General features: G+C 58.2%; 2 protein-coding genes across 3 annotated transcripts; one reads left to right on the top strand and one right to left on the bottom strand.

The window, feature by feature from the left end:
* Positions 1–80: 80 nt before the first annotated feature.
* Positions 81–5775, bottom strand: LOC121060809. Its single transcript, XM_040538934.1, has 2 exons — positions 5609–5775; positions 81–5505 (listed from the first exon to the last, which is right to left on the bottom strand). Exon 2 carries the CDS (start codon positions 3066–3068, stop codon positions 2142–2144), a length of 927 nt encoding a protein of 308 aa, XP_040394868.1. The 5' UTR covers positions 3069–5505; positions 5609–5775; the 3' UTR covers positions 81–2141.
* Positions 5776–5928: 153 nt separating this feature from the next.
* On the top strand, positions 5929–20966 carry PLEKHO1 (pleckstrin homology domain containing O1). Of its 2 annotated transcripts, none has more exons than XM_040538921.1 (7): positions 5929–6275; positions 7081–7227; positions 15044–15184; positions 16112–16216; positions 17045–17146; positions 17622–18388; positions 18651–20966. In XM_040538921.1, exons 1-6 carry the CDS (start codon positions 6246–6248, stop codon positions 18384–18386), a joined length of 1290 nt encoding a protein of 429 aa, XP_040394855.1. In that variant the 5' UTR covers positions 5929–6245; the 3' UTR covers positions 18387–18388; positions 18651–20966. The 2 variants fall into 2 exon arrangements, with proteins under 2 accessions (XP_040394855.1, XP_040394856.1); XM_040538922.1 differs by having other exon boundaries at positions 5974–6275; positions 7090–7227.
* Positions 20967–26187: the final 5221 nt, after the last annotated feature.

A 26187-nucleotide genomic window follows, 5' to 3' on the forward strand; every position in this document is an offset into this window, starting at 1 on the left:
GAACGACGTCCTTAGTGTTCTCTGTTCACTTCTGCTTACCTTAAACCAGCACAACTCTCTGCCCTTTTTCTTGTTCCCGTGTTGTGAGCTGAAAAAGTGTCGTGATTTCCTCATCGAAGTTACTCTAGCAGTAACAAAACAAGCTGGATTTGAAAAGAAACAGAGCGTTGCAATTCTGGAGCGGAGCTGGGAGCAGAGGTGCTGCTCTCGGGGGTGCGGAGCTGGACCAGAAGGGGCTCCTGGGGTGCAGCCAGGAGAGGCAAGGAGGATTTTTTTGTTGTTTCTTTTTCCAAATTTCCTTTTATTTTAGGTCCGGGAACTGCGAGAGCAGCACAGGTTAAGAGGCAGAACAGACGTCAGCAGCCTGGATGCCTGGCTCCTGCGAGCGTCTGCTGCCAAGGAGCAGGGCTCTCCCTTATCTCCTGCCTTCCTGTAAATAGATGGGACTGAACCTCCCGTTCCCTGAGAGCTCTGCAGAGCTGCTGTGGACGAAAAGTGCTTGAACTTGGGCTCATTTCTCTGGCTTCATTCCCTGAAGCAAGGTCATCCCAAGCTCGGGCGCCCGTCCACCCGAAAACCTCCCCGCAGTGCTGAAGGATTGATGCTCCGTGCGCCGCGGAGCCGCGCCGGGGCTCCGGTGTGACACTAACGGGGTCAGGGCACGGGGCAGGGTTCCCACGCACACCGTTAGGGACCGCTTCCTTCCTCGCTCGGGGCCGTCGGGCATTGTTTGCGAAGGGCCGGGTGCTGGCGGGGCTTCCAGCCCATCGCCTGCATCCGCGCTTCTCGGAAGCTGACACGTTTTGCTGCTCTCCCTGTAGGATTCACGCCCGGTAGCGCTGCAGTCCTCGAAGGTGGGGCTGCTGGAGGCAGGGGACAGGAGCCGAGCCCGGCAAGGTGTCCAGGCCTGGCTGTTGTTTAGCCAGCGGGCTCCAATGTTCCTGTTGGGCAGCTCCGTCTCCTGCCAGCCGTGGAAGGTTTGCTCCTGGTACCGCGGTGGTTGGGATTCCACCGGCCTCTCCCAAGCGAAGCCAACTCCCAAGCCTTTCCTTTCGCCATCTCCCCGGTTTTGGCTTCCCGGCGAGCGCAGGTTTGGCCCAAGCCCGACACAAAACCCTGGGGGCTTTCCAAACCAGAGGCGCACATCGGGGAGAAGCGCTGGGGTTTGGGTGCTCACCTTGGGAACCCGCAGGCTCCTGCCCTGGGCTGCACACTACGAGCCGGGGACCTCACGCCGGCGTTCCTACATCCTTATAGCACCTGCTGGAGCCACGCACCCCGTCCGTCCCAAAGCACCCGTCCCCGGGCTGCCCGTCCTCCCTGGGTCTCTTTGGAGGTCAGCACTGGCGTGACAACGGCCCCGCCTCGGTTCTTAGCCCCTGGGCTTCGCCCCCGTCTCTTTCAGGGCTTTCTGCCGTGCCGATGGATGCACGAGATCGTTTTGTGGGGTTATTCATTTGCCTCCTGGTGGCCATATAACGCCGGCTGGGGAGAAGCAGCTCCCAGGGGCCTTCCTCTGACGTCTTAGGAAGGAAAAGCTGCGGCTCGGGTCTAGGGCATCACGAACAAAAGCCCCCCCGCCCCGAAGACTCGCTTTCCCAGGGCATTTTCTCATGGAGAAACCGCCGAGCTGAAAAGGAACCAGCAGGGCCCTGGGTAGGAGGTGGGAGGCTCTCGGCTTTTTGTGGCTCGGCTCGCATTGTTCCGCGCTCGCGGGGGCGACGTGGGGGAGCCTCGGCCATTCAAAGCCCTGCTCCTCTCCTCGGCACGGCCGGCCACGGCTTCTGCAGGCTCCGTGCAAAAGGGAAAAGCCCTGGAATCGCAGCCGGCGTCTGCTCAAGGAGCGGGGACAAGAAGGAGCTGCCGCTGGGAGGACACCCCTCGCTCTTCTCCGTCCCCAGGTGCTGGAAGGCAAAGGGCAAAGTCGTGGTTTGGAGAGAAAGGGAGGCGATGCCACTGCAGGATGCTGAGCCCGGGTGAAATTTTTGCACCAAAGCTGCCTTTTCTTTTTTTTTTTTTTCAGAGCAAAATGCAAATGTGCCATTGAAACACTTTGCTAATGCGTTCGGCTCAATTGTTGGGAGAGTGTTGTGTTTGTTTTTTCAGAATCAAAACTGTGGAGAAAGTTCATTTAGCAAACATCAAACTAGTTTGGGCCCCCTGAAATAAAAATAAGTCCCTTTTCTTCCCAACTCAGCCTTTCTTTGTAACAGAAGGACTTTATAAACACCTCGGGAGTGAAGCATTTTGCTCCACGCATGGTTCTTTATCTGCCCGGTGCTGGGCGAAGCGGGGCTCTGCTGGGTTCTGCCCCCGCCAGCGACGCTGCCCCGCACCCGGCGCCTCTGCCCGGAGTGGTGGCACCCATGGGTGCCGGGACCCGGCTGCACCAGGGGAATTGAAGCCGGCTCCGAAATCCCTGGCCATCGGCCAAGCACTGCAAGTGGTTTCCAGCCCCGCCAGGTCGCCGTTTCCCATCCCACTGCTCCCTCCAGCCCCTGACCACCCTGGGATCGTCGGGTTGCAGTTTCCCACCTCTCCTGCCTCTCGAATTTTTGCTCTTGAGCTGCCCCCTCCATTGGCACGCCACGAGTTTCACTGGCAGGCTGATCTCCTCCCCCCTCGCACACCGTTAAGTAAGAGATGTGAAATAAATCTGGGCCTCCGGGAGGAAAGTCGTGGTTAAAAGGGAAAACATTGCAGGAGGAGCACGGGGCTGACACCCGCGCTAGCTCGATTCGGAGGTGAGGTGAGGTTGGGAAGAAAGGTGCTGGAAATGCTGCTGGGCATCGCTCTGGGCTGCGTCTCCGGAGGTCTTTGGGATGCTCCTGGCCCTTCCGCGGGCTGGAGGGGTTGGCTGCGGACCTGCCTCGCCCCCAGGTCCCCAAATGTCTCACTCTCATCCAGCCCCATCCAGCCCAAGCCCTCTTGCTGTCCATGCCGGGCGGGCTCCAGCTTTGCCAGGGTTTGAGACCTCCTCCAGCAGCTCGGGGGCTGTGGGATCTCGCTCCGAAGAGGTCACGGCCCCAGCCCGACCCGCTCACCGTTACAGGTAAACCCTTCCCCATCCCTCTGCTGCCTTTCCCAGCCCCTTCCAGCCCCACGTTGCCAACCCCGAGCTGCTGGGGGTGGGCAGAGCCGGGAGCCCCCTGCGGGAGCCACCTCGCTGCCACCCTGAGCCCCGAACCCTGCAAAGTCCGATGTCCCCCCTGAGCTTACCCTTTCCAAACAGCACTGCTGTAATTGTCCTCAAAGACAAGGAAAAACACGTGCCCTAATTAAACTCGCTTCGTCTTCCTGAGCAGCAGTTTCACACTTGATATCCAGAGGCAAAATGATGCAGGGGGGCGTGAAAGGGGGGGTGTTAAATGCATAAATAAACCGAGGGTGTTTGTTGTTCTGCTTTTGCAGCAAGAGGATATTTTGGTAGCTGTTTGTTATGAATCAACACATCGTCGGGGAGGAAAACTGCAACATCAGGGCTGAGCAGAGCGAACAGGGTGTCTGAGGACAGCAAGAAGGACACAGCCACAAGGGCAGAAAGGCCCTGTTTCTCAGCTGTTTCTTGGACCACGGCCTTATCTTATGCAAAAGAAAGCAACAAGTGGGGATTTGGGGTCAGTTTTTGGAGCAGTGAGGAGTCGTGGTGCAGAACCGCAGCACCCTGGCAGCACCCAGCACCTGCAGCAGGACCCCGATCCCTGCGCAGACCCTTCAGAAGACCCAGGTGCTACAGAAGCGACTGTCGTCGTTTTTTAACACGAGATCTGAACACTTCTGCTCCTGCCTGGCCTGCTCGCACCCAGGGGGCCGCTCCAGCTCGGGGCCACACGCTGCTTTTTCCTGCGGCGATGTTTATCGGGTGCTTTTGATGTATCCTGCGTCCACCGCAAAAAAATACGCAGCTACTGGAAATCCAAGCTGGGAAAACAAATCGTCCCAGCATCCAGTCTACACAAAGGCTGTTAAACTATGGGTCGAGTTCATTAGCAGCTAATAAAGGACTAAATTCTTCCATTAGCTGTTCCGGTATGCGAGATGCAGGGATTTCACTGGGGGCTGGTTGCCTGCGTCTCTGGGCACGAGGCCATCCTTGCTGTGAGCGCGCATCGCAGGACAGCCAGGGCTCACTGCAGGTAGGACGGGGACGGGGACATGGGGACGAGCAGAATCTCTCCATGTGCTACCCTGCCCTGCCTGGCTCAGCGGTGGCTCAGGGAGGCCACAACCGCCCCGTCCCCAGCCCAGCGAACCCTGCATCAGCACCGGCCGGGTCGCTGCCAGCAGTGGGGCCGCCCATTTCAGGCACGGAAATGTGAGCTGGACTCCCTCCTATCTCCCTTCCTTCCGTGCAAGTTGTTGATGTTTCCAGCCCTGAATCAGTGGTCACATCCTCTCCCACCGTGAGTCACTGCCACAGGGTTGCCGCAGCCAGCTACGCCCCTCGGCTTTGCCGAAGCAGCCCGAGGATTTCAGCTCGAGCTCAATTCCTCCTCCTTGGGTCGGGCATGCCGCTGCTTGGCCATGGGCGGACGCTCGGTGACTTCCCGGCACGAGGCACGGGGACGGCCATCGGCACCACGTCAGAGCCTGGTTGTGCCGGGTGGGCGATGCGGCGTGGCCGTTTGTGCCGCCCAACGCCTTCCACGTTTTGTCAAAGCCCCTTTTACACTGCATTGACTGATGGGGGAGTGGGAAGAGACCCGCTAATTAACAAGGGGTAGTTAGGCTCAGAGGGGTTGGAGGGACCCACTGCCCTTCCCCTTGGTGCCCAGCAAAGGCGCCGGGGCCAGAACCGTGCCGCAAGCAACAGGGAGCAGCAGCCCGGGTGCACCCAGCGCCGCGAGCGTTAGGGCACTGTGTATTGGTTCAAAAAGTCAAAATCCACTCATATATCCATAAATCCATAAATCCATATATCCACAGCCACCAACGCCGGGCTGTGCTGAGCATCCTGAGGGAGGGCATTGGAGGGGAGCAGCCTCCCGGCACGGCGCTCAACTCCAAGGGCATGACGAAGCTCTCCCGCTGGAGAGAGCCTCCCCCCCAGGCACCGGGGGCCGTAGGTGGTCACCTTTTGGGTGGTGAGCAGGACTCGGCTCCGTCTCTCCAGCCCCTCGCTCGCAAGCCCCCAAAACGCTCCGCTATTTGCGCTTCCACCATCCGACGCCTTAAAAGACACGTGCGGCCCTGCTCAAGTACACCATCAGTATTCTCCATGCATTAATTCCAACGTACTCGGGTTAAAATCCAGTCTGCAATCGGCAAAGTGTGGGCATGTGCCAGACTAACAACTCGGCTGGAAAATTTTCACCGTGAAGCAAACAACGGATCGATCGATTGGTGATTGATCGATGGATCAGCGATTGATCGATCTGTTTCTTTCTTCTTATCTGCCTCGTTCCGAACAGAACCGTTTCTCCCTTTCTTTTTTTTGTTCTTTTTTATGCGCCTCTCTCTAACCCCGTCTGTGATCCCACACTGGGAGTTCTCAACTCGCAACACCTGCAGAAATAAAACGGGGAAGAACAAATAAGCAGAAAAAGGGGCGTTTTTAAGAAAAGCCAAGCATTTCCTTAGTTCTGGGAAGCCGTGCCCCACATCTCACCACGTAGGTCCCTGCCTGCAGGCACCGGTGCTGGGCAGTGGGCCCTTCTCCGAGCCCCCCCAGGGGCTGCCTCCTTTCCAAAACCGTGGTTACACGTCCAAAATCTCAGCTGCTGTCGGGGCAGAGCCCCCTGCCCGTGCCTCCTGGCCGCTTTGCCACATCCCGGGAAGTTTTGCCACGACCTCGGCCAGGAGCGGGGTTGGGACGCGGGCACCCGTCTGCCGGGGTGCCCCCCGCCCATCAGCAGTGAGTCAGAAACAAAGAAGAAAACCCTCGTGGGCTGCGATTCGCCCTTTATTGTGAACCCCAGACGTCACACGCGCACGGCTATAGATGGAGCTCGGGAGCCCAGGCCAGCCCAGTGCAAGCCCACGAGAGCTCAGTGATGGTGGTGGTGGTGCTGGCTGCTGGGGGGGAACGTGGTGTCTGTGCGGCTAAGGATGTGTTACAGAGGCGGGCTGGTCTTCATGTAACTGGAGAGCGCCTGTAATCTACAGAGGGCGAGGACGGAGCGGGAGGGAGCGGAGGTGCCCTGTGTATTTCCCAGCCTCGCTCTCCCAGAGAGGAGGCCGCCGGGAGCCCCTCTCCAAGCCCCCCCCCCCCCTCCCCATCTCCCTCCGGCTCGGCGCACCAAGGAATGATGAAAAAAACCAATTCTGCCAAAAGGGTGAGTCGAATCGGTCCTGCTCCGGGGCACGGTGGGGTGGGGGAGGCTCCCGGATGTTTTGGGGAGGGGGGGGGGCTCGCCGTCTCCTGCTCCCTCTCCCCACCGCAACCCCTTGCTTTGCGAGAAAAAAAATGCCCAGCCGGATCAAAACAAAACCAAGCCCAGCGCCGTCTCCCTCTCCCCTGCTGCCCAGCGCCTTTCCTTCCTCTCGGATTTGCCCAGAGATGCAATTCGTCGCTCAGGGCAGAGCGATGTAGGCAGGCAGTTTTCATTTCTGCTCGCAAGGAAACGATAAAATCCAGACACCATCTATCAGTCGCTCTGTGTCTGCTCGGTGCCGCCTGCGTGTGCCTGCCGTGCCCACAGATCTTATCTGCCCCTAGGAAAAAATCTCAAACAGAAACCCGAGCATAGATTTCGCCTCTGGGACTAATTGTTGATAAAAGGCTCAAAAACGCAATTTTCACCGCAGTAAAAAAATAAAAATAATTAAAAAAAAAAATTAGTTGCAAATCTCCCCGTTCCTCTTTCCGGCAGCAGATGCACGTTGGGGGAGGCGAATGCAACCCAGGCGCCTTTCTTATATAATGCAGGGGTGAAACCCTGCCCGCGGGGCTCGCGTCGCCCCCCGGCGCTGCTGTCGTTGCTCCGGGAAATCCGCGCGGAGGGGACGGGGCAAAGCGGTGGTGGGGGGCCAGGGGAGGGGAAGCGAAGTTGGGCAAGGAAGGAGGGGGAGAAGGGGAGTGGGAAAGCACGAATTAACACCATTTTTCCCCCCATTTCCTTCCCTCTCCCTTTGTGTTAGGGGCACCAGGATGGAAACCAGCAGTCTGCGCAGCCCGAGAAGGTCGGCTGGGTGCGGAAATTTTGCGGGAAAGGCATTTTTAGGGAAATCTGGAAGAACCGTTATGTGGTTTTGAAGGGAGATCAGCTTTACATCTCGGAGAAGGAGGTAGGCTCGGTTTCATTTTCCTCTCCCTTCCCCCCCTTCTTCCCTTTGAACATGAAAAGCACCGCGAGCCCCGAGCCCCCCGCGGCCACCAGGGGCTGGGACCGGACCCCCCCTTACAAACCTCCCCCATGCCCTCATACTTTCTGTCCCCAGGAACGGGGAAATTCAAGGGGTTCACCAGCAGCTGGAAACGTGCCCCTGCTCTAGGCTGGGGCCTGGGGCTTGCTGTGGGGTTTACGTGAGATTTAATGGGATGCGACTCGCAGCTGGGCCCCGGCTGCCCTCGCACAGCTGCCCCCCCTTAGTTTTGTCTCGATCAATTCATCAGGAAGGGAACCCCCAGGCAAGAGCCCTCCTCCCTCCGAGTCCTCCTTAAAAACTCACCGTGAGGGGTGAGAGAGGGTGGGGAAATTGGGGTAAAAACACCCCATTTGGGTCAGGGCTCGGTGGGTCCCTGCCTGTGGTGTCTGGCTGTTATTCAGGGCTCGGGGGCTGCTCAGAGGCATGCTGCCCAGCCCAGCTCGATCAATTTAGGACCAGTTTAGGATCTGGAGAGATAATAGGGTCCTGAGCGCAAGGCATAATTTGATTTAGGGGCGAATTGAGTCACGGGGCACGGCAAAGCGCAGGTGGGAATAAATGCTGCTGGGTAAATGGACCAAACAAGAGAACAATCAGCGACTGTAGGCAGCCAAACCCACGGTGAGCGTGTAGGTTTGGGAAAAGTTGGGCGGAGAGACGGGTGCGGGAGGCAGGCGTTGTGGCTGGCAATCCTTCGGTGTGCGGTCCTGCACATCTCCAGAAGTAACGTGGGCTGTAGGACGTGCTCTCAGCAGCAGGCCTGCTCGCCTCGCGTGGCTCCCCCAAGCAGCTCTCGCACCTCTGGGGCCATGGATCCGAGCTCGGGACCTGCTGGGCCCGGCGATGAGTGTTGGGGGGGGAAGGATTCACCCGTGGCGTGCTGCTGCCTGGGCGATCGCTTTGCTGTGCCAGGGCCCTGCTCCGAGGCGGCACGGAGGCAGATGTTTGGGCAGAAGGAAGCCTGGTTATAGGCTGGCCACATGGAGCTTGTGCCTAAAGGGGAGAGGAGTCCCCGCCAGCGAGTCCAAAGGGCCTTCCCTGGGCTGGGGAGCACACAGGGTTGTGCCTGGGAAGATGAGAGCGTTCTCCAGAGCCCCGGCCACCCCGAAGGCCCAGCTGTGCTGCTGCGGGCTGCGGTGCTGCCGGGCTGTGCCGGGGTGGGTGGCGTTGTCGCTCGCCAGTGCCCCGAGTCTTTGAACGGCGCAGAATAAAGCGCGAGCAAAAGGCTCTGCTTGGCTGAGCAGCAGGGAAGCCTGGGCAAGCGAGGCTGCACTCATATGGGAATCAACACCAGGGAACATGTGCAGGAAGAAGCCGTCTGTCTGTCTGCCCGTCCCTCCCATCCGCGTCTCATTAACAGCCGTGAGCTCCGCGTCCCGGCGGGCACAGGGTGCCTGAGCGGCCATGGGGTGCCGGCTCCCAGCAAGGAGCACCTGAGGTTGCTTCAGGGAGCGTGCATTTATTTTTTTACGGGGAAAAAAGCCTACTGTGTGCGCAGCTGAAGCAGTGCTGTAGCTGTGTGCATGCGGGTATGTGTGTGAAAGGCCATAAATAACGCGCAGCAGTGACTGCCTATGTCTTTATATGGAAGAATCTGCGGTGGTGTAGCGATGTGGTTGCAGAGGTAACATCTGGCTGCGTGCACGTGCACACCGAAGTGTGTGCCTGTGGGAACAAAAAATCCACCCGTGTCCCTGCTCCGGAGATCTCAGGGTCGGAGGTGGCGCTGGCCGCTGGCACGTGGCACTGGTCTGGTGTGTGTGTGTGTGCAATGTGTCAGGTCTGTTTGTGTGCGTGGACATGTCAGGTTTGCACGTGGACACGTGTGTGTGCGTGGACACTGTGCATGTGCATGGATATGTCAGGTTTGTGCGTGGACACATCCGTGTGCACATGGACACATCTGTGTGGGTGTGTGCAGGGACCTGTCTGGGCTGTGTGTGCATGGATGTGTCCAGTGTGTGTGTGCAGGGACCTGCCTGGTGTATGGATGGACACGTCTGGTGTGTGCATGGGCACATCTATGTGTACATGGACGTGTCTGGTGTGCGCATGGACGTGTGTGTGCATGGATATGTCAGGTTTGTGCATGGATGTGTCTGGTGTGTGCATGGACACGTCTTTTTGAACATGGACATGTCTGGTGTGCGCATGGACATCCCTATTTGTACGTGGACGTGTCCGGTGTGTGTGCGCATGGACGCTCCTGCTATGCCTGCCCACTGCTCTGCATTTCCAAGACTTCCCGCTAAAGGCAGCCAGGACTTTTAACACCAAAACCTTTGGCAGAGCCAGGCCTCCACACACCAATTCCCCTCCCCGGGGCCACGCGTCCCTCGGCACTCAGGCTCCCTCCGCGCTCCCTTCCCTGGCAGCAGGTGCCCGCGGCTCCCACCAGTGGCTTAACAAACTGGGGCTTGTCAAGTGGAACAGGACAGAGCCTCTTTTGGGTTTTCACACGCCAGATTATGCCCACTGGAGAAAACGGAGCCACTGCTGGGTTGCGCCGAGGAGCGGTGCAGGAGGCTCCACTCCGGAGGCGGCCTCTCCGCTTGGGAATCGCTGCCGGTGGGGCTCCGGCTGCAGCCAAGGAGGGAATTACCCGGTGGGAACCCCGAGGAGACACGGGCAGAAAGCTCTGGTGGGAATGGCCCCTAGGCAGATGGAAACTCAGCCTGATTTCTGCAGTGATGGGCGAGGAAGCTCGATTGCCTGCTTCAGCAAAAGATCAAAGTCCTCTGCTATAAATTATTTTTGCTCCATCAAAGCCACCGGAGCAAGGTGGATCTGGTGGATGGAGCTCACAAGCTAACTCCCGCATTAACCTCGGTGTTTCTTGTCAGCTCCTCTTAAGCTCAGCGGCTGCTGTGGACCAGCGGGCGCGTTGTTCGCGGTACAGGCAGAAGGGGTCAAACGCTTGCGCTCCCAAATGCTGCCCTCAGCTCTGCCGAGGGCTCTCTGGATGAATTCAAAGCAGACATTTAGGGACTTTTGCCTGAATTTTTGCCAGATGGCAGGGCGGTGGCACAGGGGACAGGGACGTTGTGCCCCCCATCACAGGTGTCAGCGCAGGACGCGGAGCTGAGCCCCGCGCTGCTTCCCGCAGGCTCCGAGGGGCAGGGGCAGGTTCCCAAGGGGCTCGCTCCCACCAGCAGGGTCACGCTGCCAGAAGCCCACCAGCATCCCACGGGAACCAGCTGGGAATCCCTGTGCCTTTCCAGGGGCCTGCCTGGGACCCGCGCTTGGAGGCTGGCCGTGGTTTATTAATTTTGGTTAGGAGGCGATGGGAACAACTGATAAAAGCCTGGGCTTTCTCCCTGGCGGAAACCAGGTCTGGAAGGAGGGGAACTGCGCTTTATTAGACCAGCTGATACACCTGGAAAACGCAGGCAGGGCTCTGAGCTGTGCTCTTGCATTCGGGCATCAGCTGGAGGCTGCGAACCTGCCCTCCCAGCCCCAGCCTTTCGCCCTTCTAAGCACGCACCGAAATGGGAGCTGGGGCTTGCAGCCCGTGGTCAGGGCCAGGAGCCTGCGCTCAGCTCCACCAGCTGAACTCTGCGAACTTAGGCAAAAAAATCCCTTCGTTATTTAGCGTTTGGTCATCAGCCAAAAAAAAAAAACAAACATTCAGGGCAGCAACACGCACGGCGAGATGGGCTGAAGCGAGCGGCTCTCTGCTAAGCAAAACCTCCTTAAAACCATTTCTGCATTCTTTCCCCTCCACACCGGCTCTTCCCCCCCCCCCCCCCCCCCCCCCCAAATTTCTGGTAATTGTTCTCCTGTTTGTAGTGCGGCTTTGTTACTGCTCCACGCTTGGGAATTGCAGCCAGACCGCCACAGACACAGCTGGGCTCCTGCCACTTCCTGCCAGGAAGCCCAGGGCTGTCCAGACAGCATGAACGGCCCCGCGATGACGAGATGTTAATGAGGAAATGCTTCTCGGGGCTTCTTAAACCTTTTCTTGTTTGCTACCAACAGCAGCGACTCAATTAGCACGAGAGCACTTGAAAAGTCGGCTGCTCTCGCTCCCCGCTCGCTACGGCACCACCAAACGCTGCGCAGCGTGCCCAGAGCATGGCAGGGATGTGTGCACACATGGGTGTGCAAAAGCATGTGCGTGTGCAGAGCAGCACCTGGGACTCCTGTGCACGGTTCCTGTGCACGCCACGGCTGCACCGGTGCTGCTCCGGTGTAGGTGCTGCTCCTGTGCTGGTGCTGCTCGTGCTCGCAGGGCTGTAGGGAGGCTTCGTGGGGAGCACACAGCGCCGTGCACCACGGGGACATGGCCGGGCTGTGTGCTGGGGACATGCTCAGCAGAGAGGTTGGTGTCCGTGGCGTTCAGAGCGGTGCTCCACACCCGTGCCTAGGGACAACGGCAGTGCTCGGTGGCAGCCTGGTGCGTAAAGCAGCAGCTTTTGGCCAGCTGGGACCTGCTGCCGCTTCCCTCCTCACCTCTTGCACCTTGAAAGCTTCCTCCCTCCCCACCTTCCTCCTGTCCCACCTTCCTCCCATCCCACCTTCCTCCCGCTCCTGCTCGGCCAAGCTCAGTTCCACACTTCGCAGGGTGAGGTGGACACTTTTGGCACAAGGCCTCGGTGGCACCGTCCAACACGATGGCACAGGCGGCACCAACGCTCCCAGTCCCGCGCCGGGGTGGCTGCAGGTTGGGATGGCACAGCGCGGGGACCGGGGCCGTGGGTGCAGGGTGCTCCGAGAGCCGAATTTCTCGCAGGCTGATGATGGGGTGCCAGGGATGGAGCAGGCGGCAGCTCAGCGATAGCCTAATTTCAGCTAAACTGTGCAGAAATTTCTGTCCCTCTGCTGGGTGGCAGAGCTGAAGTGAAACTTTCGTCTCCGCTCGGGGAGAGCAGGCTGGCCGATGCCAGCCCCCAGGCTGCCGGCGTTGGGCTGCTGGGTTTGGCAGGTTTCTTGTTACGCCCCGAGCCCCTCTTGAACGTCTGGTGGATATGTTACGCTTGGCATCTCGTGATTTTCTGCAGCCTTACGCATTTGCGCCGAGCCTGCCGCGTCGCAGCGGGGAGCTGCTCAGGCGAATCCCACCAAAGGAACGCGAGGGGAACCGCAGCGCTGGCCCTGGGGGCTCGGTGGCCACCCTTCCTCCTCGCCCCCAGAACGCAGCCCTGGTCTGTAGCGGGGCGTTCAGAGCCGGTGAAACTTTATCTGCCCGTCCAGCCATCCGGGGGGGTCACACCGATTAATTTAAGCCGCATTCAGGGGCCTCCTTTTGCTGCAGAGCAGAGGGCAGGAGCTGCCCGTCCGGGAGGTTTGAGACCCGTCCGCTCACCCCACGTCACACCCGTGGGGGAGGAAGGACCCAAACCCACCCAGCACACCGAGCCAAGCGCTCCCTGGTTGCTCTCAGCCTCAAAACTACAGTGGGAGAGACCTTAAGGCAGCCTCATGGAAGCTGCAGGAGCCCCAGAGGTTTTCCTGCAGGGTGAAAAGCTGGGTGGTGGGCAGGATAGGGCCCCTCACCCTGCAGAGAGGCTCGCAGGAGGGCTGGTGGGCCCTGGGGAGCCACCACCCCTGCAGCCAGGAGAGCCAGGCACAAACAGGGATGGGATCTGTGGTCGGGAGACGTTCAGCCCTTCCCAGAGCTCAAACCTTTCCTCTAAGAGTTTCGAATTTGGCATTCGAGACTGGAAATCACCCCTCCTTCAAAAAAAACTATGCTCGACCTGCACTCAGCAGAGAGGAAAACAAAGGAGCCCACGGGACAGCCACAGCAACGCTCCGGCTGCGGGACCAACTCAGAGGGAGCCGCACGGCGCTGGGTCACCCCGACAGGAGCGGAGCCCAGCGCTGCTCTGCCGCCCCCTCCAACCCCTGCAGATCCCGCAGGGTGATGGAGAAATCGCCCTGTGTCCCTGCTGCTGCGGATGGGCACCGGCGGCTCCTTCCAGCCCACGGCTCCTTCCTCTAAAATGTCCCCCAAAGCCCCACGCGCTGCCCGGCTGCGCCAAGCCCAAAGTCCTGCTGGTGGAAACGAGGAGAGCCCCCTCGCAGCTCAGAGCCTGCCTGGTTTGCCGTGGGATTGCTGTGATATTTGCAGCAGCAGCAGCAGGGGAATGTCACGCACAGCACGCGGAGAAGCACCTTAGCTAGGTCTGCGCAGAGCCAGCACGGACCTGAAGGATTTTTTTATTTGCACGGACTCAAAAACCCCCGCAGGGGGCTGAACGTGCCCACCTGGCCCAAAACTAAAGTTTGGGACCCCAATGCCATCCCTTTAGCACCCACGGATGGGGCTCAGCCCTTTAGGGTTTGTCACAGATCCGTGCACACGCAGGTCACCGGCTGTGCCGCGGGGACGAGCGCGGTGCCACAGCCCCGGCACACATCAGCCCCGGTCTGGTGGCACCTGAAGGGTGTTTGCCCCCACCACTTACTCCTGTCTGTTCTGCAGACCCCTGTAGGTGGTCCTAGGGTTGAGGTAGGCTAGAGGGAAGGGTTTGGGCTCCTGGAGGCAAGGTTTGGACTCCTGGAGGCAAGGTTTGGGCTCCTGGAGGCAAGGTGTCTGGCTCCCCTGCTTCCACCGCGCAGGCTCTGGGTGTCTGAGACACGAGGGGAGGGCTGGGGAAGTCCCAGTGACCTACATGAGCAAACATCTGGAGCAAGGACTTCTGCCGCAGCCGGGGCTCAGGGGGATCGGCTCCTCCTGCTGCAGACAGCTTGGGCTGAATTCAGCCAAGATTCTTGGAAAGAGGTGGATTGCAGGATGGCGCTGCGACAAGGGGAAAGCCGATTAGAAATGCACGGGGTGGGAATACGGGTGGGCACGACGTGCCAGAGACTTCCCTATCTGGTCACGACAGCCCATAGGCAGTGGAGGATGCTTTGAGCAGAAATCAGTCGCTTTTGGGGCTGCGCCCTAGAGCCTGGGGCCAAGCTCGGGGGTCCAACGTTCACTAAAGACAGCAGCGGAAAGGAAGGCTGCGCCCCACGGCTGCTAGGGGAATGGATGTGGAGGCAGAGACATCTTGCAGCAGCTGCAAAAGCGGCCGGCTGGTGGCTTCACAACGAGAACCGAGAAGTGCTTGCGGCAGCGAGCCCCAGCCCCAGCTCTCGCTTCCCCCTCAGACCTCCCATGGGTCCCCAGGCCGAGCCCCCGGCGGTGCCTCGATGAGCCCTGAGCCCCTCGTTGGGGAGCAGGACGCCCATGGTGGCCGTGGGCCGGGGCTGGCCGTGCTTCACCCGCCCCCCAAATCAGCTGTCAGGCTGCGCTAATGCCACCGGGTTAAAAATAGGAAGCGCTAAGTTTCATCCCTCCGGCTTGTGCTGTGCTGTCTCCGGAAAAGCAGCGAGCACTAACGTGATCGCCCCTCGTAACCACCTCCTCCCGCAGGCAGGGTCCTCTCTGCACCCATCCTGCTCGGCTGGGGGGTCCGCAAGCACAGGGCAGAGTCTGCCCACCCCGTGGGGACTTTGGGGGTGGTGCAGTGACCGCCACGTTCTTGGGGTTCCCGAAGGAATCCTGGAGCAAAGCAGGAACTAACCCAGGAGACTGATCCTTCTAAATACGTCTCCCGACTCGAGTTAATGATATCATGCTGAAAAGCTCTGTTTCTCCCCCAAAACCAAGCGTAGCACCAGCTAGCAGTGCTGCACTCGTGCCCTGGGTGGGCAACGCTCACCACAGGTCGGGCACCCCCCGAAAGTCGGCACCTGCTCCGGCTGACACCCGCCCGGCGGCTGTTTCTTTTTTGTTTTGCAGGTAAAAGATGAAAAAAACATGCAGGAAATGTTTGACCTGAGTGATTATGAGAAATGTGAAGAGCTCAGGAAGTCCAAAAGCAGAAGCAAAAAGAACCACAGCAAATTTACCCTCGCCCACTCCAGGCAGCCTGGAAACACGGTACGCAAGCACACAGTCAGCCCCGGAAAGCCGTGAGCTCTGGGGGGCTTGATGCATTTTTGGGGGTGACGCCGGGCAGCCTGAGCTCTGCAGGAGAACAAAATAAGGTTAAAAACCCACAGATCCCCACCATGGGGCTGGTGGCAGTGGGAGAGCTGCGGGGAGGAGCAGGGGCTCTGCTGCGGGGGCGCGCAGTGAAGGCAGCCAAGGGGCAGCATCAAAAAGCCGCAGGGGGATTTGTCCCATGAACGCTGCCTAAAAAGCTGAAAAGTGCTGGAATGGGGGCACAGCTGCCTGGGAGCAGGACCCCGGAGTCTCAGCCCTTCTGCAGACGGAGGCAGCCTCCACCCTGAGCCGTCCCTGGCACCGATGCACGCACGGGAGCTGGGTTTGCGCTCCTCGCTCCAGCAGGGCAGGCTTGCCCACCTTGCACTTTGGGAGCGATTGTGTAACACCGTGCAAGGCAGACAGGGAGGAGAAGGGGAAAAATGGAAAGCGGCCGCGCTGTCCCCAAGCGACACGAGCAATGGGGATGACTGAACACAACGCTGCGGAGGCCAGAAGTGATTTTTATTGAGTATCTAGCTTAAAAAGCTAAGGATCCTGGAGCCCCTGTAGAGGCCGTATTTTCAAAATCGCTCTGCCCCCAGCATGCGTCTGACACTATGAAAGGCTGGGAAACCCGGCTGCTCCTGCGGGGACGGGCTGTGGCTGCGTGGCTCTGTCCCATTGGCGGTGGCAGTGGAGAGATGGCAGCGAGCAGCACGGCGAGGGCAAAGCCGGGGCCGGAGGAGCTGGGTGCGGCAAGGATTTGTGCTCTGCGTTGCACAGCCGGTGCGCGGCGTGCCGTGGGATCCCGCGGGCAGGGACGGGGCGAGAGCGTCTCTGGAGGGGTTTAGGCGCTGACCTGAGTCCCCTCTTTTGTAGGCACCAAATCTCATCTTCCTGGCTGTGAGTCCAGAAGAGAAAGAGTCCTGGATTAACGCCCTCAACTCCGCAATCACTCGTGCTAAGAACCGCATCTTAGATGAGGTGAGCGGGATGCCGAGGTCTCAGCTTTAACATTTGGGTGATGCTTTTAGGCTGCTGCAGCTGCCTGTAGGGTGGACTCTGCTGGAGCTGCAGGTGGTTTGAACCCACCTAGCCTCAGAATTCCCATGCGAGCCCTCATGCCTTGCACAGGGATTGGGATCGTGGAGGGGAGGGCTTCCTAGGGCTTTCTAGGGCTTCCCTGGGCTTTCCATGGCTTTTCAGGGCTTCCCAGGGCTTCCTTCCCGTCCTCACTGTGCGTTTGGGTTTGCAAAGGAGCTTTACGCAGTGGAACTGAATTAAGGAATTAGCTGAAAACCAACACGGTCCCCTGCTGAGAGCAGCCCACGGGTACCATCTGCCACCCCAGCTTGGCCCCTCTCCGTCCCGAGCCCTCCCGTGCCGGGGCCGTGCCCTTCCCTGTGTTTCAGCCCCATCTCACATTTTAATGCTCCGTGCCAACGATTTTAGCCCCCCGACCTCTCCCATCCATGCTCAGCATGGGCAGCCTGGCACTGCAATGCTGCTGGTCCTTGTGGACAGCAACACAAACCCCCATAGAGAAAGAGAACTGGGGTCGTGGCACAGGAAAGGCTTTAGAGCAGGGAGCGGGACGGCAAAGCAGTGGGATGGATTGCTGCAAGGAGAGGTGATCGATCACCACCACGGAAATCTCTACAAGTAAATGCAGCAGGGAATTGCCAGGAATGACTCCAGGCACAGAGGGGACGGACATGGGGACCCCAACAACCCCAACCCTTTGTCAGAAGCGAGGACTGGCTCGGGTTTCCTGAGCCCCCGGGCACTCACTGGCCTTTGCCACCACTTCAGGTCACTGTCGAAGAGGACAGCTACCTCGCCCACCCGACCCGTGACAGAGCAAAAATACAGCACTCCCGACGCCCCCCAACACGGGGACATTTGATGGCTGTGGTACGTACGGCAACCTCCAGGCCGGTTAGGTAAAATTCCGTCTAACTATTTCATTTATAAGCGGGTGCTTGAGCCCTGGCCTGAGCTGCGACTTGCCACGAGCCTCGGGGCTCCCCTGGGCTGCCGGGAGCAGCCCTCCGGTCCTGCAGCGCTCTCCGTCGCGTTGCGCAGGTCTTGCAGAGTCATCGACACCCCTGCCCCTGGGGCTGGAACCGAAATGCTCCTTTGGGGGCCTGCTCGGGGGCGTCCCTGGGGCTGGGGGCCGTGTCCCCGCGTTGGCACAGGTGGCTCGTCCCACCGTTCGTCCACCCCGTGCCCTGGCTAGGAGCAGGGACTTGGCACACGCGGGGGTTCTGCCGCTCGCCCACGCTCGCTGTTGTCCCTGCTCCATCATCGCACACCCAGGGGATGCGCGCCTGAGGTTTCAGCGCCTCTCCGGGTAGCGCGAGCCTAACCCAGACCTCTACTCCCCCAGGCATCTACCTCAACCTCTGACGGCATGCTGACCCTCGACCTGATCCAGGAGGAGGACGCCTCCCCGGAGGACCACGGCACCTGCGAAGAGAGTTTCCGGGTGGACCTGGACAAGTCGGTGGCACATCTCGCCGCCGGCCGGCGCCGCTCGGATTCGGAGAATGTCAAAGCGCCGGAGAAGGGCCGGACTGGGAGCCTCCCGAGACGGGAGGTGACCTCGTGGGACAGATCCGCGCAGCGCAATGACTCCTTTGACAAAGGGACCATGTACACCCCGCAGGTCCCCAAAAAGCTCTCGCACTCAGAAAAGAATAAATGTGCCTCCATGGAAGAAATCCTGTCCCGGCGGGACTCCTCCGCGCACCGGGCGGTGCTGAGGAGGGGGCTGGAGGCACAGTTTGCCTCCGCGGAGCCGGAGCAGCTGTCCCGGATACAAGAACTGGTTGCACTGAAACTGGAAAAAACTCAGGAACTGCTGACGGAGGTGAAGGGCTACGGGGAGGGCAAGAGGAAGGCCAAGGACTCCAACACCAGCACCAGCACCACCACCTCTTCCTCCTCCTCGTCTTCCAAGTCGGACTCTGAGAGGATCCTGCAGGAATCCGAGAGGCTGCTGGGGGAGGCTTCCTCCACCTGGAGCCAAGCCAAGAGGGTGCTGCAGGAGATCCGGGAGCTGAGGGACCTGTACAAACAGTTCGAACTGCAGCAGTCGGACTCAAAGCCCAAACAGAGCTCACAGTCCCACTACAGGAAGAGCATGATGTGAAGGCAAGCCTTGGGATGGGGAGGGAGGGACACGGGAGGGCGGCCGTTTGGTCTTTTTTCTTTTTTTTTTTTTAATTATTATTATTATTTTCAGTGTTCAAAAGAGTGAAAAGGTGCCTGTTCTCATCCGAGTTTGCTTCTCAAAGCTTGAACCCTTCCTTTCCTCCATCACCTCCCCCCCCGCCCCGGTGAAGCGACCCTGTGCTCCAATAAATTCAGTTGCAGTTTATACCTCCTATTTTAAAAAGCACCCTTTGCACCGCAGGCCCCCAGCTTCTGTCATGCTTGGAGGACGGCAGAAAGCACCAGCTCCTACAAAATGCCCCTGCATGCCTGGAGCAGCACGTGCGTAACGATGGGGACGGATGCTCTTGCGCTGTACGAGCCCTGGCTTTGCTGCTCTCAAATCCGAGCTGTATCCTGCACCGCAGCTCCCTGACCAGGAGTCTTGTCTTGCTCCCTCACTGTCCTCTCGGAAATAAATGACAAACAAAAGGTGTCCGTCCCAGCCAATGCTTGCAGGTCCCCCATCACCCAGGAACTGTCTCGGAGATGCTCGGAAGCTCCGGCTGACCTCAGGTTTCCCGCGAGCCAGCGGCGGCGTGGGCTGGACTGCGGCCGCGCGGCTCCGTCCGGGCACGGTCCCGCTGTGAACTCCGGGGTCGGTGGCTGCTCATCTCGTGGTACATTTTCAGCCCTCCAAAGGGAGGGCAGCAGGTATGCAATCCGTGCCCAAACCAGCCCTGTCTCCAGTGATGCTTTACAGACCCCCCCCCCCCCAGCCCCACGCGATGGGAGTGAGCAGCTCCACGTCTTCCTTTCTGTGCAAATAGAGGATGAAAGCCTTGAATCTATCCGACAGCCTGTGCAGGTTGTTTGGCGGGGTTGTTTGCTGGCTTTTTCATTTTCAGTTCTTCTTTTTTTTTTTTTTTTTTTCCTCTTTTCTTTGAGCTGAGGGGAAATGGAAAAATCAGGGTTGCGTGCAGGCGGCGGCTGTAAACCGAGAGCCAAAGGGAGTTTTGGTGGGTTTGAGTCTCGCTCAGTGGGGCAGCAGCAGGTTGGCCCTGCTGCTCCCTGGGGTCAGGATCAGGCTCACCGAGGTGAGAGCTTTGCTCCGCGGGGCTCGGCTCGCACGCCGTTACGCAGAAGGGCACGAGGTGGATGTTAGGATGTCTCACAGGGCTCGAAGTACACCAGTGTGATAACATCCAATCGTTACTTTTTTTTTTTTTTTATTTAAAGAAACCTAATTCCCTTGCCTACCTTGCAAATAACCCCTGAAAATATTAAAACCAACAGAATTATTTCCTGGCTGCAGTCGGTGTTGTCTATTTTCTTTTAACCCCGGGCTCCCTGGGACAGGAGGCCGGCTCCCGTCACTTGTGCCGGCTCAGCTCCGCTACCCAGGGCCGTGCTGCTGAAGCGTAGACGCCAGCGCTGCAAGGAAAGCATTTCTGTTTGGTTTCCATTACTCCTCCTCCCACCTTCCCGTCAGAATCGTTACTGCTGGCACTGGGTTTCTGAAGGTCTCATTACAGACAGGCTTCAAACCCGGCCTCTTGCTTGCTCCCGGCTCTGGCACGGCTCTTGGCCCGCCACCGAAGGACGGTTTTGGGACGGCGTCACCGGCGTGGTCACGCTCTGCCGCTGAGCTCACGTCGCTGCAGGCCAGGGGAACACGTCTCACCCGTCCAGCACTTCTGCTCTAACATCTTTCCTCACCTTTTCTATCACTCGAAGGATCTGTCTGGGTGCATCAGAGGAAAAAAACATAACCCCTAAAAGAGACTAAAAGGGAACGCACGTGAGCCACTCTGATAAAACCGTTCCCATTCAGCTCTTTGATCAAGAGAACAAGAAAAATATGCAAATAATTTCCTGGTGTGACATTCAGCATTAACGTTAGCCTTGTCTTCAAAGTAGGAAAGCTATTCCAAAACCCCGGTGGTGTGAATTGCGCTGCATGGGGACGCGCGGGTGCCGCGAGCGAGGATGGGAACACCCCTGGTCTTTCTTCAGCACCACGTTAGTACAGAAATCGGCCGATTAACAGGGCCGGAGCAGTTCCAGAGGCACTGAGGTCATCCAAAACACGTGTCTGTTTCATTAAGTCACCAAGGGCGCCCCTGTTTCGGCGCTGCCTCGATGAGGTTTTGGGGCTGGATCCCCCCCGGCCATCCCCTGCTTCCCGCTGCCCATGGGATGCGTCGCACGGGGGCAGAGCCATGGGACGATAGCAGCTCTTTGGCCCAGCCCGTGCAAGCCTTTTTCCTTGTAACTAGAACGAGGTTTGGAGGAGATGATGGGGCTGATTTAGGGAAGGTTCGTTGTTGCCAAAGCTGAACTTCCTTTCAGGATTTGCTTCTGTTAGGAAGCACCATTTCTGGAAGGGCCCAGGGAAAGGGAGCATCTTATGAAGGAAAAAAAAAATAAAAGACTTTTCAGAGTAGAAAACCTCTATTTTTCACTAGGGAATATTTTTGTATTATAAAAAAACAAATAGTTTTCCCTTAAAAATCACTCCAAGTCAAAATAAAACATTTTGTTTTACCAAGCGCCCCCCCACCGCAAAGAGAAAGGGTAGAAAGATCCCCCACCCCTTCTCCCAAATGGGCTGTAATTCTGCCCTCTTTTTATTCTTTTTATTTTTTTTTCGATAATTTAAAATTTTGCAAAGTTCTCCCCTGTCAATCTGACTTGTGAGATTAGAGACAAAAAGCCAATTACGAGCAAAAACGGCACGTGCATGGAAAATGTGCCAGTCACTCCGTGCTGCCACACCTTGAGCGCAGCCCCCGGTGACCAGACCCAGAAGGGGTAGAAATTTTGCTTTTTTTTCAATAATAAAACTAATAACAAAGAACTTTCAAGCTGCAATAAACTTCTGAAAAGGATTCCAGCGGGTTTTTTGGAGTCAGGAGGGTTCAGGAGCCCACCCGAAGCACGGGACACTGGGTTCGCACCCCAAGAAGCTCCCCATCGTCCCCAGCTCCCCGCAGCATCGCTGCTCCTTCCAAAAAGTCCCTCGGAGCTCCTCTGGGCATTGGGCAGTGATTTTTTTTCGGGGAGACCAGATGTTCCCAAGCGAATGAAATCACAAACGAAGAGTTTCTCTGAGCCTGGTCCCCAGCCAGCAGGACGAACGGCAGAGCCCGCCACGGAGCTGAGAGTTTTGGCATTTCGCTTTGGTGCCCACCGAAGGGGGACGTGTTCCCCGGGATGCTGCACAGGCAGGGAAAACTTGCAAGGTGAACAAGTGGCGTTGGAGGCAAGCAGAACATTTTTAAGGCAGCAGTTCAAGAATGCCAACAGCAAGATCCCTTCGTGTGCCCGAGCCGGGAGAACTTCAGCATTTGGAGCCCATCCTCCAGGCTCGGCCCCACATCCGCCTGCAGCACCGTGCCCGGTGTCACCGAAGGAGGCAGGGAAGAGCCCCAGGTCCCTGCCTGCTGGACGGCTGGTGAATGGCCCAGAGCACGCCAAATGCCTGGAGAAGATGGTGCAGGAGTGTCTGTAGGTGCAAACGGGAGCTGGTGCTGTGGAAGTGTTGACTGCTGTTTGACTCCGGCGTGTGCCCAAGTCGGGGATTGAGGTGTCGAGCTGTGAAACGCCCTTTCAAAAAGGAAATTTCCAGGCTGGCTTTATTCCAGAAAATCGCTCCCAACTTCTCCTTCAGGGACATTTCCAAAGGCCTTTCGTTTTGGTTTCTGACTTTCTTCCCTTTCAGCTGTCATCCACAGCATTATGCAAACGTTTACAAGGGAAAGCATTGCCAATGAAGTGGCGGATCTGCCGGAGCACCAAGGGTTCGGCGCTCTCAGTGCCGCCGCCTTCCTCCTGCTCAGCCCAGCGGGGGCTCTCAGAGGGACCCGGGACTCTTGTGGAAAGCAAGAAAACCACCCGCCTGCTCCCCCATCGCCTCTGCCTCCCTTCCCTTCTGCAGCCCGGCCTCCAGAGCTTCTCCAGCCTCGCTCCCCACCCAGAGGGCGATTCAGGGCAGGGGCTGTGGTGCCCACCAGGGTGCAAGGTGCCCACCGAGGTCCGATTTCGTTGAAATCCCCCCCGGGACCACACCCCGGGGTCCTGCTTGCGTGGCACACACAGCGGCGCAGTGTTCCCGAGGCTCCCAGACACATGCTTGTTTCTCAGGTGTTAAAACTTTGAGCGTTATTTAAGACTTTTGCCAAATCCCCTTCCCCGAATCTGCGTTCCCTTCTTCCTGCACAGCTGCAGCGTGCTGAGGAATCTGCCTCGAGCCTGCTGTGGGCTCCTGTTAAACAAGCTTGCACCTACTTATGGGCTTTTTCAATAGGAAACAGCTTTCCTTGGCTCCATTGCAGGGAAACTCTCCCCAGCTCCCCTCTTAAGTGTGCTCCTGTCCCTTCAAACACACCAAAAAAAAGGCAGGAAGAGAAAACTTAGAGAAAAACTGCCCCCTGCTCCATCTCCCCCAGCTCTCCCCGCTCCAAGCACAGGCTCACCGAAGGAGCAGGGACCCCGGCCCCTTCCCGGTTCGGTCGGGCTCGGGGGGCTCCAATGCATGGCACCAGCCCCTGCACCCCTCCTTGCACACCCACGGGGACCAACCTGGGGGCTCTGTCTCATTGCTCCGGCTGCAGCCTCCCAGAAAACTTGAAGGCTATGTATTTCTGAGATTTTCTCTCTTGTCTGCCGGTCCTGAGAGCAGAAGGGGCTGGCCAGAAGCCCTCAGCCTCCTGTCCTCCCCCAGGAACAACCCCTGAATGGTTTCCAGAGGGCTGGGAGCTGTTTGCACCTGAGCTCCAAGACCCCACAGCCGACAAAAGGCGCCGGGAAGAAGGGAGCAGGGAATTTGCAGAGCTGGGGGCGAGAAAAGGGAGGCTTTAGGGACCGGCAAGGAGGCTGTAAAGCACGAGGAGGCTGAGGCCTGGAGAAGCGTGCTCTGGGAGGCCACGCTGTGCTGGCTGTAGGAAGCGGCGAGAGGAAGGCTGCCCCTGCCCCAGCTGCAGCTGCTCCGGGAGGCCCCCGGCCTCTGGGCTTCTCCATGGCCTCGACAGAGCTGGGTGGGCACCCGGCCATGGGCCTGAGCCCGGCCTCGCCCCCGGCAGGGCCTGCCTTTGGTCCCGGTGCTGCGGCCGGGGCGCGCGTGCTGCTGGCGCGTGCAGCCCAGAGCCAACTCCCGGCCTTCTGGCAAAGGATCTCAGGGACTCATGAGTTTTAGTTATTTGCTGGAAGGTTGGTTTGGTCTTAAAGGACAGCAGCGCAGGCAGAGCAGGGAGGTGGTGGTGGCCAGCCCCTTCCTCTTCTGGACATCACGAGCTCCGGCCCGCGAGGAGCCGCCTGGCGGGGCTGGGTGCTTGGCACCCACCAACGGCTCCGGGTTGCACGGACATCCTCCGAGCGGCGTCTCCTGACAGCGGCCATGCAGCTTGCAGGGATTCTGCTGCCGGGATCAGGCCATGGGCCGCAGGAGGTGTCTGAAGGCTGCCACAATGCGGGCAGCTCTTGCCAAGGAACTCGTCTGGCTGTGGTGCGAGGCTGCAGCCGCCCCCCTTTTCTGTCTCCTGCTTTGCTCGGACACCCGAAGTTCCTCTGCACTTAGCTTCCATCCATCACCCAGCTCCGGCAGCGGCTGAGCACAGGGGAACGTAGATATCGGGAGCACGTTTCAACACCCATCCGGTCAGACCTTCCCAAGGTTGGCTTCGCTGTATGATAGCAGGGCGTGCTCCTCTTCCACCGCTCTTCTTCCAACACTCAAAGGGGTCAAATCGTCTGCAAACCAAGAGAGCAAAGGGAAATCCCGGAATAACGAATCCTCATGCCTAACGAACCATCTGGCTTCGTCCCCTGACTAGTCACAGCCCAGAGCAAAACAAGTTTCCAGAAAGAGCTAAAAGGGAATTTAAGGGCTTGGGTCCCCCACCGCCTCCGAGAGCGTCTCGGTGGTTTGGGAACAGAAATGCCACTGAGAGACGGGTTGATCGGGACGGGATTTGTTTTCCCTGCCATCAGTCAGTTCACATCCTTACACAGAAATGGTATCTCCAGTAAATCTAAACTATTGCAGATGCTCATCTTGGGATGGATAAATCACCTTCTAGGGGTATTGATTTCCTTCCATTAACTGTACGCAGGCCCAAACAGCTGAAGTTGGCGGAGCTGATTCCTGCCCATAAGCAAAACGCCATGTCATGCCTCTAACTCATCAAACTCCTTGGAAAGCCTTGGTTTCCACATCTATTGTACAAAGGGGCTTTGAAGGTGCTATTTTTTTGCTGCGACTGCTCAATAGAATATTTACAGACCTGATTTTATTGTTGCTTGATCTATCTGACTTTTCCTCTCTGACTTGTATTTCAGTTTCTCCTTTCCTCTTCTTACAAAGGGGATTTGGGAGGGGGGAATGGAATGGGTTGTTGCTTTTGGAACCAATCTGCACTGATTTTTATGTCAATTAAACCTTCCATATGTACAGACTCTGGGACATTGTTCCAGTCTGCTGCAGCTCTGTTTACTTTGATTGATTTTAAGGCTGTGATGAAAAGATTTTTTTTAAAATTAAAGGAAAACTATAAAAAAAAAAAAAAGAACTCTTTCTTAATGGATTTTGCATAACCAGAACCACCACATGATGTTTCCAGGACTAATACTGAGCACATTTTCATGCTGATGAACCGGATTGCCCCACGAAGAACTTGATGGAGGTGCTGTGCTGGTGACCTGCTGAGATGAGTGGCACTGGCACCGAGCAGCGGGTGCTGCTCACACAGGATGAGGGCAGAGCTCAGACCCTGTCCGCACTGCAGCAGCCCTTGGCCACAACCCGCTGCCACTGCTGGCAGCCCCAGCCAGGTACCCCTGGAGGCAGTTTTGGGTCAGGTATCAGGAAGAAATCCTTCCCCAGGAGGGCGGCGAGGCCCCGGCGCAGGCTGCCTGGAGGAGCTGGGGGTGCCCCATCCCTGGCGGGGCCCAAGACCAGGTTGTATGGGGCTGGGGGCAGGAACCAGGTGGGCTTTGAGCTCCCTGCCAACCTCACCCATCCCACGACACTGTGACTATGACAAGGGTGGCTATCAGCAGGCAGACAGCTACCAGCTCGGCTGGGACTCCCCACATTTCCTCCCCAAACCATCAATGGAGAGCTGGGCTGGGCTGGAAGAGGGCAGCGAGCTCCTTTCCCTCCCAGGCTCCCACCAAAGCCTCCTCCCCGGAGGCCAGCAGGCAGGGAATGCTCGGGGCTTGCTGCGTGGACGAAGCAGCACCCTTTGCCACAGCAAGGTCCGCAGCAGCAGAGCCCCCCAGGGCTTGTTGCCACCCCAGCAGCTTATTGCACACGCGCTGCCCAAGCTCACAGCGTGGATGCTCTGCAGCTCCTGGAATCGCACAGCTCCCTCCTACGCATCCTCTAAATATACAGTAACACCCCGCAGGATGCAATGGCCAAGTTTTGGGTTCTTTCACTGCTTACAGGTCCCTGCTGGATACCCGGTGGCTGTCTCACGTCCCAGAGGTACCCAATGCTACCCAGATCTCCCCCGGCCCACAGCGTACAGATAATTCCTGCAGCAGGCTTAAGGCACCTGGACTTGGTGGTCTTTGTAGGTCCCTTCCAAATGAACTGCTCCATCCCATCCTGTCCTGTCCTATCCTATCCATCCTTATCCTATCCTATCCTGTCCTGTCCTATCCATCCCATCCCGTCTCATCCTTGGGGATTGAATCTGAACATCATGCCTTTGCATAACCCTGTGAAAGGACAGGCTCTTTACTGGTGCCAACAAAATCACTCTAGCACTAGCTGTTGGCAACAAAAACCCAAC

This window comes from Cygnus olor, chromosome 28, assembly GCF_009769625.2.
Source record: "Cygnus olor isolate bCygOlo1 chromosome 28, bCygOlo1.pri.v2, whole genome shotgun sequence".
Lineage (NCBI taxonomy): Eukaryota > Metazoa > Chordata > Aves > Anseriformes > Anatidae > Cygnus > Cygnus olor.